The 14519-nt window shown below is 39.5% G+C and overlaps 1 protein-coding gene across 1 annotated transcript in view; it reads left to right on the top strand.

Annotated features, from left to right (window-relative positions):
• Window positions 1-14519, top strand: part of LOC149795030 (uncharacterized) — a 38074-nt gene that overhangs the window by 12458 nt on the left and 11097 nt on the right. The window contains exon 4 of the mRNA XM_089964698.1: window positions 5071-6649. Within this exon, the coding sequence (XP_089820824.1) occupies window positions 5071-6649 (1579 nt within the window). The remainder of the gene's footprint in view (window positions 1-5070; window positions 6650-14519) is intronic.

Here is a 14519-nt window from a genome sequence, read left to right as displayed (position 1 = left end):
CAGTCCTCCAAAAATTCCCCATACGGCTTGTGTCTCTGATTGCTTCTGTCAACTAAAATCCAGCTCCACGCCTTCGCGAGTGGCTAAGATTTGAAGTCCGGCAGACCACATTTTCCACTAACAGGAGAAGGGGTGAAGGCGGGCCACTGGCGCCTTAAAACCAGTTGCTTCGGGTAGATGGGACTCGTAAACCTTGGATGGTAGCTCATCTAGGAGAAGGAAAACTCCGATTCCAAACCTGTGCTGCCTTATGGCTATACCCACTCATGGGAAAGGCTAAGGGAGTAAACCCCGACAGAAAATCCGGAGATGGAGTCCCTAAGTTGGTCTGACATTGACTTCAACATCATTCCGGCAACTCCTGCGGCGCCGTTGGTGCCAAGCTGTATCGGCATTCATCGTTCCCTTGGGCCCACCAGCTGCATGGAGAGGGGGGATCTGCTGCATGGACAACAGCTGATTCTCCATACCACCCTGCCCAGGCTTCATAGCTCCACTGGAGAGGACACTCCAGCGTCGTTGTACGGCATCAGCACAACATGAGAAGTAGCAGTTTACCAGTTCTAAGTCAAAATTCGATTAGCTTAGAGCTTGGCGCCAGGGGTTACTTCTGACGGTGGGAGAGATCACCAGGTCTCACTGGACAGCTACCGCCCGCCTCAAGCTGGGCAGCCCCCAGTCAGTAAGGTGCTGCCCGCCATGACCTGCCTGCTTCACTGGGTGCGTGGAGCTTAGAGAACCATCTCGACAAGTGGGCCACAAAACTCCGCACCAGGAAAGACTAAAAGAAGAAATAAGAAGACTCCAACTCTTTGATTTGTAACTTGGAACATCAGGACCATGTGTCCTGGATTGACCGCTGACCTACAGCAGATCGACAATGCACGGAAGACTGCCGTCATTGACAGAGAACTCTCCCGACTGAACATCGACATTGCCTGCCTCCAGGAGACCTGTCTGGCTGACAGCGGCACCATCACAGAAGCCAATTACATGACCTTTTGGCAGGGGAAGCCCTTGGATGAACCTAGGCAGCATGGTGTAGGCTTTGCCATAAAGAACATGCTAATCTCCTTCATTGAACCTCCATCATCAGGTACTGAGAGAATCCTTGCCCTCTGGCTGTCAACATCCTTAGGCCCAGTCAACATCTTCAGCGTGTACGCCCGAACCCTCTGCTCCATCCACGAGGAGAAAGACAAGTTTTATGAGGCTCTGGATCAGGCAATATCCAGTATCCCCCAACAATGAAAGCCTTTACTTACTAGGAGACTTCAATGCTAGAGTGGGAGCTGACCATGAGGCCTGGTCCACCTGTCTTGGCTTTTACGGAAGGGGCAAGATCAACGAGAATGGTCAGTGACTGCTGGAGATGTGCTGCTCCCACAGCCTATGTGTGACCAACACTTTCTTCAAATGCAAGGAGATCCACCAGGTGTCGTGGAGACACCCACGTTCACGCACTGGCACCAGCTAGACCTCGTCATCACCAGGCGTGCAGAACTGGCCAGTGTCCTCCTCACCTGCAGCTACCACAGTGCCGATTGCGACATGGACCATTCCCTCGTGGCCAGCAAGGTGCGAATATTACCCAAGAGGCTGCACCAGGCTAAGAAGAAGGGTCACCCATGCATCAACACCTGATTCTTTGAAACAATTTATGTTTTTGTATGAAGATGAGCTTTCCCACCAAGAAAAAGAAGTAAAAAAGTAAATTTCAGCCAAAATACAGGCAACCACTATGGTGGATCAGAGAATGTGAAAAGTCAAAACTTGAAAAATGTGAATGATTATTTTGATTCTGGCTTACTACTTCGAGTACTGATCTGAGGGAAGTTCAAAAAAAGTTTTAGATTATTGTGTAGGTTAAAAGAAAAACTACTATCAGACAGGGCAAAGGGAGAAACTAACAAAATTAGAGAACAGATCCATGTTTATTTTGGAAATATTTGAAAACAATGACCCTTAAAAAGGAAACAGAAATTATTTCAAAAACAATTTGGCACAAGTATTTTAAAGAGCTCCTTCAAAATGAAAACCCTGTGAATAGTAATCTTGACATCAATGATGATGATGATGATGATACTGTCCTATTGGAAACTAATAATATCTTAGATGACATAGTAAAGGATCAAGACTAGTTTAAATTCAAGGATAAACAAAACTCCTGGACCTGATATGGTTCCAATTACATGTTACCAGTTGCCAAGTAAGAGTGTTTTACTTAACCTTAACTCACTTTTAAATAGAATACTTCATTCTGGTAACTTTCCCAATGAGTGGGCTAAAAGCATTATTTGCCCAATATATAAGAGTGGAAGCGGAGATGACCCTAATAATTATCTAGGTATATCCCTATTTAATACAATCTGCACAGTTTTCACAAATGTTTTAAGCAAACAATTTATTTAATATCATCAATAAAGTACAAGCTGGTTTTAGAAAGTAATATAGCACTATTATTAATATGTTAAATTTACAAGCAAAATTACTTGTCCAAAAGTAAGGGAAGATTTTATTGCCCTTTACTTGATTTTAAGAAAGCGTTCAACAAAATTGATCCTGGAAAACTGGGGGCTTCACTTACCCATAATGGTCACCAAGGTAAACTGGTTAATATATACTACGAAAAATGTATGTATCCTTAAAGAGTTGCGTTAGATCTTCTGCTGGTTTGCTCGACTGGAATTTTAGGAAGAGATGACTTCTTTTGGATAGATTTGAGAGAAGTGAGAGCTAAACAGAGAAGTGGGAGCAAATAAAGAAACACAATGTATGTTTGGTTCTCTAGGTCTGTAATTTGAGCTATGTCCTGTATTTCTCAATATGCATATTTACATTTAATATTGGTGTTACTTTATCTTTAAGCAGAAGGTTCTTTCTTTTGTGTGTGTGTGTATATATATATATATATATATATATATATATATATATATATATATATATATATATATATATATATATATATATATATATATATATATATATAATTGACTCAATGATTAAACCAGCATTTTGTTGTGGAGATGAAATACCGGGATTTGAATGCTGAAAAGGAAGTGTAGTTTCAATTTTGTAAGAGATATTTCTTTCAAATACTGCAAATAATTGGGTCTCTATAGGGGAATGCAGTAGGTTCCCTCTCTTTACATCTTATATTGTTAGATGTATAAACCACTTGGTTTAAATTATGTGATTATCGGTTGATAGATATCCACATCAATGTTGAAAAATTAGATGAAGTTTATAGAGTCACATGGCTAAGAAGATTAAAGATTTACTTGATCAGTAAGGCTTTGGATAACACAAGATTTTGGCAATGAAAGAGTATTTATTTCAGAGTTCACACAGGATTAGAGACACTGCATTTCAAAGTTGGACAGAGCGTATTACTAATTCCTCAAATAGTCATTAGTATAGTCAGTAAGAATCCCTACTACAATGTGAGAAATACCTCTCATGCAATTTACCTTTAAATTTAAGAAAACAGTTTATGCATTTAAGGTGTTCCAGCCATAAACTAATGACTGAAACAGGAAAAAGAATGATAGCACATTCCGATTTTGCGAACTGTGCAGGAGAAGAAATATTTATATAATAGAGGATGAATTTTATTATGTTTGCATTTGCCCAAAACATTATTAGATGACAGTATCAAAACAAATGTACATCAGCATTGAAAAATTTGTCCTGCTAATGTCTAGCATTGATGTAGTGATGCTGTATAATTTATCACACTACTTGTACAGATCATTTGCTAGGAAAGAGGCTCTTTTATCTCCATCCGAATAAAACCATATGAAAATGTTACTATATGGAAATAAGTGAAGACGTAAATCAAGAATTTATACCTCACCTGTATTAAAGATAATGTGGCATTCCAGTTGTGTATATTATAATTAAAACTTTTGTATTATGGGCTGTAGGCCTATATTATTGAAATAAAGTGACTTTGATTTTGTTTTGCATGTATTTCATTGATGTGTCTTCTGAATGAATAGTACAGTGATATAGTAAATTAATACAGCATGAGATGTTTAGAAAGTGAGTTATCTTAATAAGGGTTACTTTGGTCATTTTTAAAGGAAGAGTATGCTGAATTATTCTACAGACATTCATTATTATTGTATTATTATTATTATTATTATTATTCATCCTTTAAAAAATGACTTGTGGACAATAAGTCATGGTTATGATGTTGCATAACAGAATGACAAAAATAATAGCAGTAATGATAATACTGCTGTCAGTAACAATAGCAACAACAACAACATAACCTACACACAACAGCCACCACTATCACTACTATTACTCCACAGGAGTCTAAGTGCCCCTATGTACTAACTAACCACATTATGATCACCACTGTTTACATGAAAAGATGCTTTGAGTTTAAGAGATTAGCTTTGTTCATTAATGGTTTTGCATAATGTCCATAAATGCAGCCATAAATCCTATCACAGTGTTTTCATTCATTATTGCTATTTGTGTGCTATCTTGTTCCTTATACATAGTAAGCTACCGATATATTGTGTTCTACATTTTGTACTAATGTACACCTATTCACCATAATGCACTAACTTGCTGACCATTACTGCACAGTCTTGTTTGCTATATTGCAGTAAATTGTGTGGTAAAGTGCACTGTGTGGTGTACCCTTATATGGTACTCCAAGTGTACAAGGGTCAGGGCCAGATTACCCATGAACCACACTAAGAATGTACTTAGGGCACCTGAAAAAAAAAGAAGTTAATTGTTGATTATAAAATTGAATGAATTATATACGACCATTCTGATCTGCATGTACAATTAGTTTGATTTTTTTCTTTTTTATCTTTTAATATTGTTTTTCTGTGCTTCACTATTGTAGGAAGGGTGGGGGCACCATAATATTTTCAGTGCTTAGGGCCCTGGAAGGCCTTAATCCGACACTGACATGGGTGTAAAGTATCATTATATAAGACTGGTAATACAAGAAAGAGATGGACTTAGAATGAATAGATATCCATAACTTTGTACAAAACACATCATACTTCTAAGAAAGCATTAATGAAAAATTTCATCTTTCAGATATTCCTCCGTGTAAATACAGAACTGGATCCAGACATTGCCTCCATCCTCCAGGCATCAGAAAAAAAGATGGAGACCATAGAACATGTCTTTGATGTTGATGTTAATTACGATGACTCAGAAACAAAGATCATTGGTCTGAGTGGCAGCTGGTACCAGATAGAGATGGCCTGGCAATTCATTGACAGTCTTGTAATTGAACAGAAACAGCTGCAGCGAAGTGTTCAGGACGAAATGGCATCTAAACAGAGAATACAAAATCAGAAAGAGGATGAAATGGACATAGATGAAGATTGGTTAAATGACAGAGAGGTATCTACAAGGCAGGCTTCTGCTATTATGGGTGAAAGAACCAATTTGAAACAAATATTGAGCCAGTACTCTGATCCTAACAACAGGAGGAGTATGTCTGCAGAGCTGGATTCAGATGAAGATGAGGATAACAGAAAGAGAAGTTTTGCAACCAGACAAATAGTAAAATTTGGAACATCCAGACTTATAACGTCTCAGAGGACTGAAGAATCAGTTGAAGACCTCAGACATAATGAGTTGCATCATCTTGAAAATGTTGATGACAGACTCTCACATAATTCTGAGAGAAAGGCCAGAGAACTGAATGGCAGAGAAAGTTGGTCTGAGAAGCAGGAAGTGGGCTATGGATCTCTTGAGACATCTGTGAGAAAATATGATAGATTGAATTCTCCAATGTTATCAGATTATCAAGTCACTAGTCTTGACAGAGATGTGTCTCGGTTGTCACCATTGAGTACTAGCAGGTTTCAACAAAGAAGTGGAGAAGGAAGAAGTAGACAAAGCTCCTCACTTGATTTAGCCTCCAGCCTTGGCCATGATGATAAAACCAGTGATCACTTCTCAAGCCTTGATTCACAACATGACCTATATAAATATATGCCAAAAACACATGCACCTGATAGATCATCTCAAAAGGAAAGAGATCTTGAAAGAGATGATTCTGGTAGGAGAGACAGATCTGGGCAATCCTATAGCACAGAAGGTCTCTTTGGTAGTAGAAGAGACCAACAAAGACTAAATGTAAACACAGATGCAGTTTTGATGTCTCAGCTTCCGCATCATGAGTGGATGTCCTGTACAGTACAAACATCATTTCCAAAGCAGGAATCTGTTCCTGTAGAATGCCAGGATGAAAATTTAAAATTCAAATTTTGTGTTGGAAGAATCCATGTCACTGTCTTACAAGGAGATATCTTGAAAGAGAGAAACCGTGGAATTGTAAATGCAGCTAATGGATCACTTCTGCATGCAGCTGGCGTAGCAGGTGCCATCGCCAGGGCAGCAGGTCCTGAGATGGAATTAGAGTGTGAGAACTTTATTATCAAGCATGGCTCATTAAATACCACAGAGGTTATGCACACCAGTGCTGGCGGTCAGTTGAGTAGGGAGGTCACCCACATTCTCCATGCTGTTGGGCCAATCTGGATTGGAGAAACCTTCAAGGACACATTTCATTATGAGCTGATGAAAACATTCATGAACTGCTTCATATATGCTAATGACAGGCTTTACCTGGAGTCTATTACGCTGCCGTTAATAAGTTCAGGTTTGTAGAATTCTTGTATATTTTGGGGCTTCATTGAGTTTAATGGTCATAAAGTTATTTCATTAACTTTTTTTTGGTATCAAATTGTTGCAATATAAGATAAAATCAAATTGGTTTCTTGTGGTATTCTCTTTTATACCCCAATCAGTATACATATTTTGACCCCAATCTGTATACATATTTTGACCCCAATCAGTATACATATTTTGACCCCAATCAGTATACATATTTTGACACCATTGAATAAGAGAAATAAAGGATTCATAATTTTCTAACGTGCTTCTGGACTCAAGGCTAGATGTTTTTAGCATTTGTACTTAGACACAACATTTTCATAGTGAATTGCTTTCTTAAGAATTGAGTTAAATCAGTGAAATTTAAAGTAAATAATTTACTGGAATTGAACAGAGTTTCATATTTAAGATTGTAAGTGAGATTCAGAGAAACTTAATTAGAAGCATGGCTTTGTTTTTCCAGAGAAATTTATGTTTTTGATACAAAATACAAAAACACCAATATATAACATCATTATTTTAAAGTGGGGAAAATGACATCAGTGACACAGCAATCTACATAAGAGGACTTTGGGAATATGGAATAACATTTCAGAGTCACTTGGCATACAGTATAGTAGTTTACTCCACAGATTGACACCACTGTCCCAGTGAAAGACACCACTATAAACTGCTGCACTCCAGACATAATGTGACTTAATTTTTTTTTAAAGCTATGTTTTAAAAATATCAATATTCAAATCCTCAAACTGTTGCTCAAAGATAAAATTCACTAAAGCAGAAAAGATACTGATAAACAATTTTCAAGCATGAATAAATGTACATGGATTTTAAAGAAGGTGACCAATGACTTTTGCCATTGCGGCTGAGAAGTTGGACATATAACAGGTATTGGCTATCAAAGACTACTACTTTCATGTTATGTGTGATAAACATTAGAGCAAAAGCAAAAACGTTCAACTTTGCCCTCAACAGTTTTATATGCTATCTGTATAATGTTACAACAATATGGTCTTCATATAAGTAACAGAAAAGAGTGAAAACCAATAAGTTTTGTCAAATTCAACAAAAAATTATTTCCCTAAAATACAAAGAGAAAGTTGAAAAGAACTTGCAGTATTCTGAATTAAATCTCAAAAAGTCCCAAATGTTTTTTCACAAGTCCAAATGTATAAAGTTCCACTTGAATTCCAGAGGTATTCCAAAGAAGTTCCAATACTGAATGTGTTTATGTGCCTGTAGTCTCATGGTAATTTCATTGGCCTGGAGTGTGATGATGTACTGTCTTTTGATGTATCACAATAATATAGTCCAAAAATGTCCTTGTCAGAATTCACTATAATCCATATGTTTCTGTCCAAGAATATTATTGATGAGCACTTTGTATTTCTAGTGAATAATAATTTGAAGAAATAATTCTGCCCAATTGAAAAACTGAACACAACTATAAGACTGATTCTACTTTAAGATGTTAAGGCAGGAATGAGTTATTCTTAGATAAAACACATTATATACCACTATACTTGACCTAGGTGACAATTAGCATTTTCTGGAAATACTGTGTCACGTAATGGAAACTTCCATTCTAGACGTTTCCAGGGTCAGAATCAAGACTTTATCTTAATTTAAATTCAGATAAGCATGTTTACATTTACATGTATAATGATCTGAATATTTAACATCTGTCATAGAAAAAAGTTGAGCTATATATTCTGTTGTTTACAAAATGTATGTCCATGGTCAGATACACAAGAACTTGTTTTTGGACAAGGTCAGTTACAAAATACAATTATACATAACATATAATCATGGAGAAAAAACCCAACAAAACAATACAGATTAAATATTCATAACAATAAAATCATGGCAAATAAGTGAATGCCAATTCTAAATTATTTTTGTGTGTGTCAACAACATAAGGAAATCAAACTGATAAATTTGATTAACTGTCCATATTGTCTGAGATGCATTTTACTTAAAGTGTGCATGTACGTTTGTTCTTCAATCCAAAATTTAGTACATGCATACTCTCCAGTCCATAACTGAGGACATACATACTCTCCAATCCAAAAGTTAGGACCTACATACTTTCCTATCAAACACTTAGTTCCTCCATACAGTCCAGTCTAAAAATGAAGGCATGCATACTCTCCAATCCAAAAGTTAAGACAAGCATGATCTCCAGTCCAAAACTGAGGTCATGCATACTCTCCAGTCTGAAATTTAGGACATACATACTCTCCAATCCAAAATCAAGTACATGCATACTCTCCAGTCTGAAATTGAGAGCATACATACTCTCCAGTCTGAAATTGAGAGGATACATACTCTCCAATCTGAGGATACACATACTCTTCAATTCAGAACTGAGGACACATGTAATAGACATAGGAAAATTGCATTTAGAGGTGATAATAATGTTAAGCAAAATTTAAATTGTGAAACTGATAAAACTGATGTATTAAAAGAAAATCTGATGTTACCCGTAATTTTGTTTCTACAACATTTACCTCCCTTAGGCCTCTCACGGAATACAGTTACAATTATTTCAGTGAATACAGGTGTCAAACAGTAATCTTGCCACAATTATTACAAGTGTAATTGTAGCATCGAAGATATTGAGAAGACTCATATATCTTTCAGATGCCACTTCAGACCAATCAGATTAAGATGTAAGATTCCAAAGAATGTTTTGGGAGTTAGTGGGTTGGTCAAGATAAGATTATACGTTGATAATCTAAATGTTAGCTAGAATTGTATGTCAGGTTTTTGCTACATCAAAACAGACTCCACTTACATATTTGTTTAATCTGAAATTTCATGAGTGAACATACTGATAATAATATACTTTATACTGAAAGGTACCAGTTAGAAAAAATTGACATATTGCATAGAATTTAGAGAAATCTGATACATTGCATAGATGTTAGAGAAAATTGACACATTGCATAGATGCTAAGAAATTTGAGGGTTGCATAGATCTTAGAGAAAATTGACAGGTTGTATAGATGTTTGAGAAAATTCACACGTTGCACAGATGTTTGAGAAAATTCACACATTGCATAGATTTTAGAGAAAATTGACAGGTTGCATAGATGCTAGAGAAATTTGACACACTGCATAGATGTTAGAGATGATTCACATATTGTGTATACGTTAGAGATAATTGGTTATCTCAATTACATCGGGGGTGTCCAAAAAAATCGTTGACGTAACCAGGTCCTGAGATTTCAGGGTTTAGTTGCATAACAATGGTCATCTATCTGAAGTACCAAAAATATGGCGTTTTGTTTCTAAAAACAAATAAAAATAATAGTTCAGTCATGCCTGGTTACACAAAAAATATTGGTGGTCTTTTAAATGAGATTAAGTAACAAGTCTCGCGTTTTTACAACACTTAAGTATGTTCAGTGATTTAAAGTTGTTCTTTTGCCCTGTAAATAGCCTCATCCCTTTCGCAGCCTCAATAGTTTTCTCATGCTGACCAAAATCTAGGCCAATTTAAGTACATGCACACATGTAGGACTGTACTTAGAAAAAAATATTTTTTGTTTGTGTTGACTTTAACTAGTAACAAAATGTAACTGACCAAAATTGTGCATGAAAATTGATCGCTTTTGTTGATTATCAGTGGTGAGGTTCTTTACATCGGTATGCCTGTGTTTACTGATAAAATTTGCCTCTGTATCACAGGGGCTTGTATTGTTTCTTATAAATGACCTGTCATACATGTACTACATAATAACTGCAAGTGAGATCCCGCTGAATGGAATTCTGTCCTCTCATTGGTTAAAAGAAAATGATGTCCTGCATTCATTTATAACTTATTTTCAGTTGGCCAATGAGAAGGTAGTATTCTATTCTGCTTGTTGTTCTTGCATATTAAGCGGGTGTGATCATGGATACACATTCAAAGTCAAATGCCTGAGCTAAACATCGGTACCAAATTTATTATGCTATGCATAATGTAGTTTGAAAGAACAGCATTTATTCTTAAATGAGTTGTGTGACGAAGGAGAGAAGTATCCTTCCATGTAGTTATAACGTGTTGTTCATCTCTCGAGTCGATGAGGACCACTCTAGTCATCCAATGGTTGGAGGTTCTGTTCTGTGTGTGCACAGGTGGATGATGAGGCCATTCATTGCACGGACTGTTCGTTTGCATAAGGGACAAGGGATGAGAAGGACATCTCCAGGAGGGTTGATGGCATGCGCTTTTCTGGCTTGCCCCTTCAGCTCTGCAGCTGCTGTCCTGTTAGATTCGCACAACTTGAAGCCTTTGTGCATGGAGGGACACCAAGTGACTTGATCGCTTGCTGTTTGCTCCCAGGAATCAGGGTTTATGTCTGTGAAGTGTTTCTTCTGACCTCCGTGGGATCGCTGTCCTTGCTGTAGCTCACCATAGAAGAGTTTCTTAGGCAGCCGGTGGTCTGGCATGCATACAACATGTCCCGCCCACCATAGCTGGGACTGCATCAGGATGGTGTGGATGATGGGGAGACCTGCTTGGCCGAGTACCTAAGTGTCTGGAACGTTGTCCTGCCACTTAATGTTGAGGATTTTCTTGAGACTTGTGTGAAAGTGATTCAGCCTCCTTGTGTGGCATTCACATACCCTGTCCACATTTTGCATGCATAAAGTAGTGTGGGGAGCACAACTGCCCTGTAGAACTTTAGTTTGGTCTGGATTTTGATGCCTCTTCTATTCCAAACATTGGCATACAGTCTGCCAAAAGTTGTGCTAGCTCTGGCAATGCAGATGTTCACCTCGTCATCAATAGTGAAGCTCTGTGACAGTGTGCTGCCAAGGTAGGTGAAGCAGTTCACTACCTTGTCTTTTTAGCTGTTGATGGTGATGGTGGGCTCAACATAGGGCTTTCCAGGGGCCAGCTGATACAAGACTTCAGTCTTCTTGGTACTGATGGTGAAACCGAGGCTTGTACAGGAACTGAAGAACTTGTCAACTCTGCATTGCAGGTCGGCTTCTGAATTCGCTGATGGTGCATGTCATAACCTTGGTTTTCGCTGGAAGCCTGGTGGGGTTGAACAGTTTTTCATCTGTACAGTACCTGATGCTGACTCCAACATCTCCGTCTCTGAAAGCATTAGTCAGCATGGCAGAGAACAATAGACTGAACAGTGTCATTGCCAGAACACAACCCTGCTTGACGCCAGTATTTACTGGGATGTCTCTCCATTGTCCTGGACTCGTGCCTGCATACCATTGTAGAAATGCTGCACGATGGATATAAATTTTCTTGGACATCCATACTTGGCCATTACCTTCCACAAGCCTTCTCTGCTAACAGTATCAAAAACCGTTGTCAAGTTGACGTAGATGGAGAAAAGGTCAGTGTTTTGCTCTTGACACTTCTCTTGTAGCTGCCTTGCAGCAAATACCATGTCAATGGTCCCACGTTCTTTCACACGTTCTTTTCTGCATCCACACTGGCTTTCTGGCAGGAGTCCAGGTCAAGGTGCCTAGTGAGGTGGTTCAGTAGGATTCTGGTGAGTATCTTTCCTGCGATTGAGAGCAATGATATATCCCAGTGGTTGTTGCAGGCCTGGCAGTTACCTTTGCGCTTATATAGGTAGATTATGGAAGTGTCTTTGAATTTCTGGGGGGACCATCTCTTGCTGTAAAAACAGATGATGGAGCCTTTCTATCACGGCTGTGCCCCCTTCCTTGTACACTTCAGCTGGGATGGAGTCTGAACCAGGGGCTTTGCCACTGGAGTGTAGATGTATCGCTTTCTGTGTCTCAAGCAAGGTTTAAAGGTCATCCAGTGCTTTGTTGATGGGTAATTGGGGTAGATGACTGATGGCTTCATTGTTGATGGATGAAGGGCAATTCTGGATGCTGTCAAAGTGTTCAGCCCATCATTGAAGAATCTTCTCATTGTCAGTAATTAGTTTGTTCCTGTCTGCGCTGAGAAGGGGGGATGATCCAGAGGATTAGGTCTATACACTCCTTTCAGGGTGTTTTAGAAGATTGTCATGTCATGCCTGTTTGCGTAGCTCTGGATCTCATCAGCTTTGTTGCTCAGCCATGTGTCTCACAGCTGATGGAGTTTCTGCTGTACAGTTCTGCGTATATTGTTGTAGTATCTTTCCTGGAGGTGGACTTGGGGTTGTTGAGATAGGTTTGATGGCGACAGTGTTTCTCATCCAGCAACTGCTTGATCTCATCGCAGTCATCATCAAACCAGTCTTGGTGCTTTCTGGTTTCAGGTTCTAGGATTTCCGAAGCTGTGCTGGAGACCAGCTCTCTGAATGCCTCCCAGTTGGTCTCCACATTCTGATTGTCCAGAGTGGTGGATTTCAGACCTTCTTCCAGGGCATCCACGAAAGACAGCTTTGTACTGGTGCATTTCAGCTTGGTGATGTTTAGTATTTTAGGAGCCTTCTTTCTCTGTGGGTGTCTTTTGGGCTGAATGTGAATGTTGAGCTTGGTAATGATTAGGCAATGGTCTGTCCAGCAGTTGGTGCCACACAAGGACTTGGTTACAGGCATATACTGCCTGTCCCTCTTCCTGACAGTGACATAGTCGATGAGATGCCAGTGCTTAGAGCAAGGGTGCATCCATGATGTCCGGTTATGAGTAGGGAGGCAGAAGACTGTATTGGTGATCAGCAGTTCATGCTTGGCACAAGTCTGGAGTAAAAGGAGACTGTTGCTGTTACCATGCCTGCTCTTGCATTGAAGTTCCCAAGAATGATGAACTTATCTGCCATTGGAACATCAGCAAAAACAGAATGAAATTCCTCATAAAACTTGATCTTCACTTTATCCGGGTTGGTCATGGTTGGAGCTTAGTAACTGATGATGGTAAGGTGCTTTCTTCCAGACAAGAGGGAGAGTCATGAGTCTGTCGTTTACTCCCTTGGGAGGTCCAGTCAATTTGCCAATGAGTGCTGTCTTCACAGCACTCTTCACTTCCTCAGCCACTGCAAAAGAAAGTGTATCCGGAGCCCTTTTCACAGAGTTTGCCTTCTCCTGCAAGCAGGGTCTCACTCAATGCAGCAATGTCCACATTGTATCTGGCGAGTTCCTTTCCTATTAAGGCAGTTCTCCTCTGGGGTATTTCCACGTCATCTCTGTCCAGTAAGGTGCACATGTTCTATGGGCCAAGTGTGAGAAGAACAATCCTCATTTTGTTCTATTTATTTTGACCACTAGAGTAGGGTCCCTGTCAGCCACAGAAAGCAGGCTATGGAGGTTTAGAGCAGGCAATGTTTAGGGCACCTTTTCTAGCCCCTTCCACATACCAGGGAGGTGAGCAGTTCATTCCTGAAGAGGGCTGCTCAGTCGCTCAAGGGGCTGCCGGATGGACTCCACTGCTGCTCCGTGTCAGTGGTGAATGATCCTAATAGCCTGAGCTGCCAGAGTGCAGGTTTGCAGCTACGGCTGCCAGTGAACCCACACCTATGGCTTCATTGCTTGCCTGTTGCCACATGACTTTAGTGGGTGATGAAATGGGATGATGGGTGGATGACAGGAGTGACTTGTGCGGTGAGTTTGTTTTAAGTGAGGAAGAGTTGCACAGTTCGTCTACCTCACTCAGGATGATCAGGACATCCTTCATGCCTCGTCGAGCTCTTAGTGCTCCATGGCGCTTTGCTGAGAATATCCTTTCTGCATGTTGACCAGCAGGTGGATTCTCCGTGTATTCTACTGAATCCAGTCTTCACATACTAGGTAGACAAAGCCTTACTCATCAGGTGGATTCTCCGTGTATTCTACTGAATCCAGTCTTCACATACTAGGTAGACAAAGCCTTACTCATCGAGAGTTTAAGACCCATTGGCTACCCTCATCCTGGTTTAGCTGGCTAGTCAAGGCTGTTTTCCGGGATG

This window comes from Sinohyriopsis cumingii, chromosome 7, assembly GCF_028554795.1.
Source record: "Sinohyriopsis cumingii isolate HCF-2022 chromosome 7, ASM2855479v2, whole genome shotgun sequence".
In the NCBI taxonomy this organism is placed as follows: Eukaryota; Metazoa; Mollusca; class Bivalvia; order Unionida; family Unionidae; genus Sinohyriopsis; species Sinohyriopsis cumingii.
This window is presented reverse-complemented; position numbering and strand designations above follow the sequence as displayed.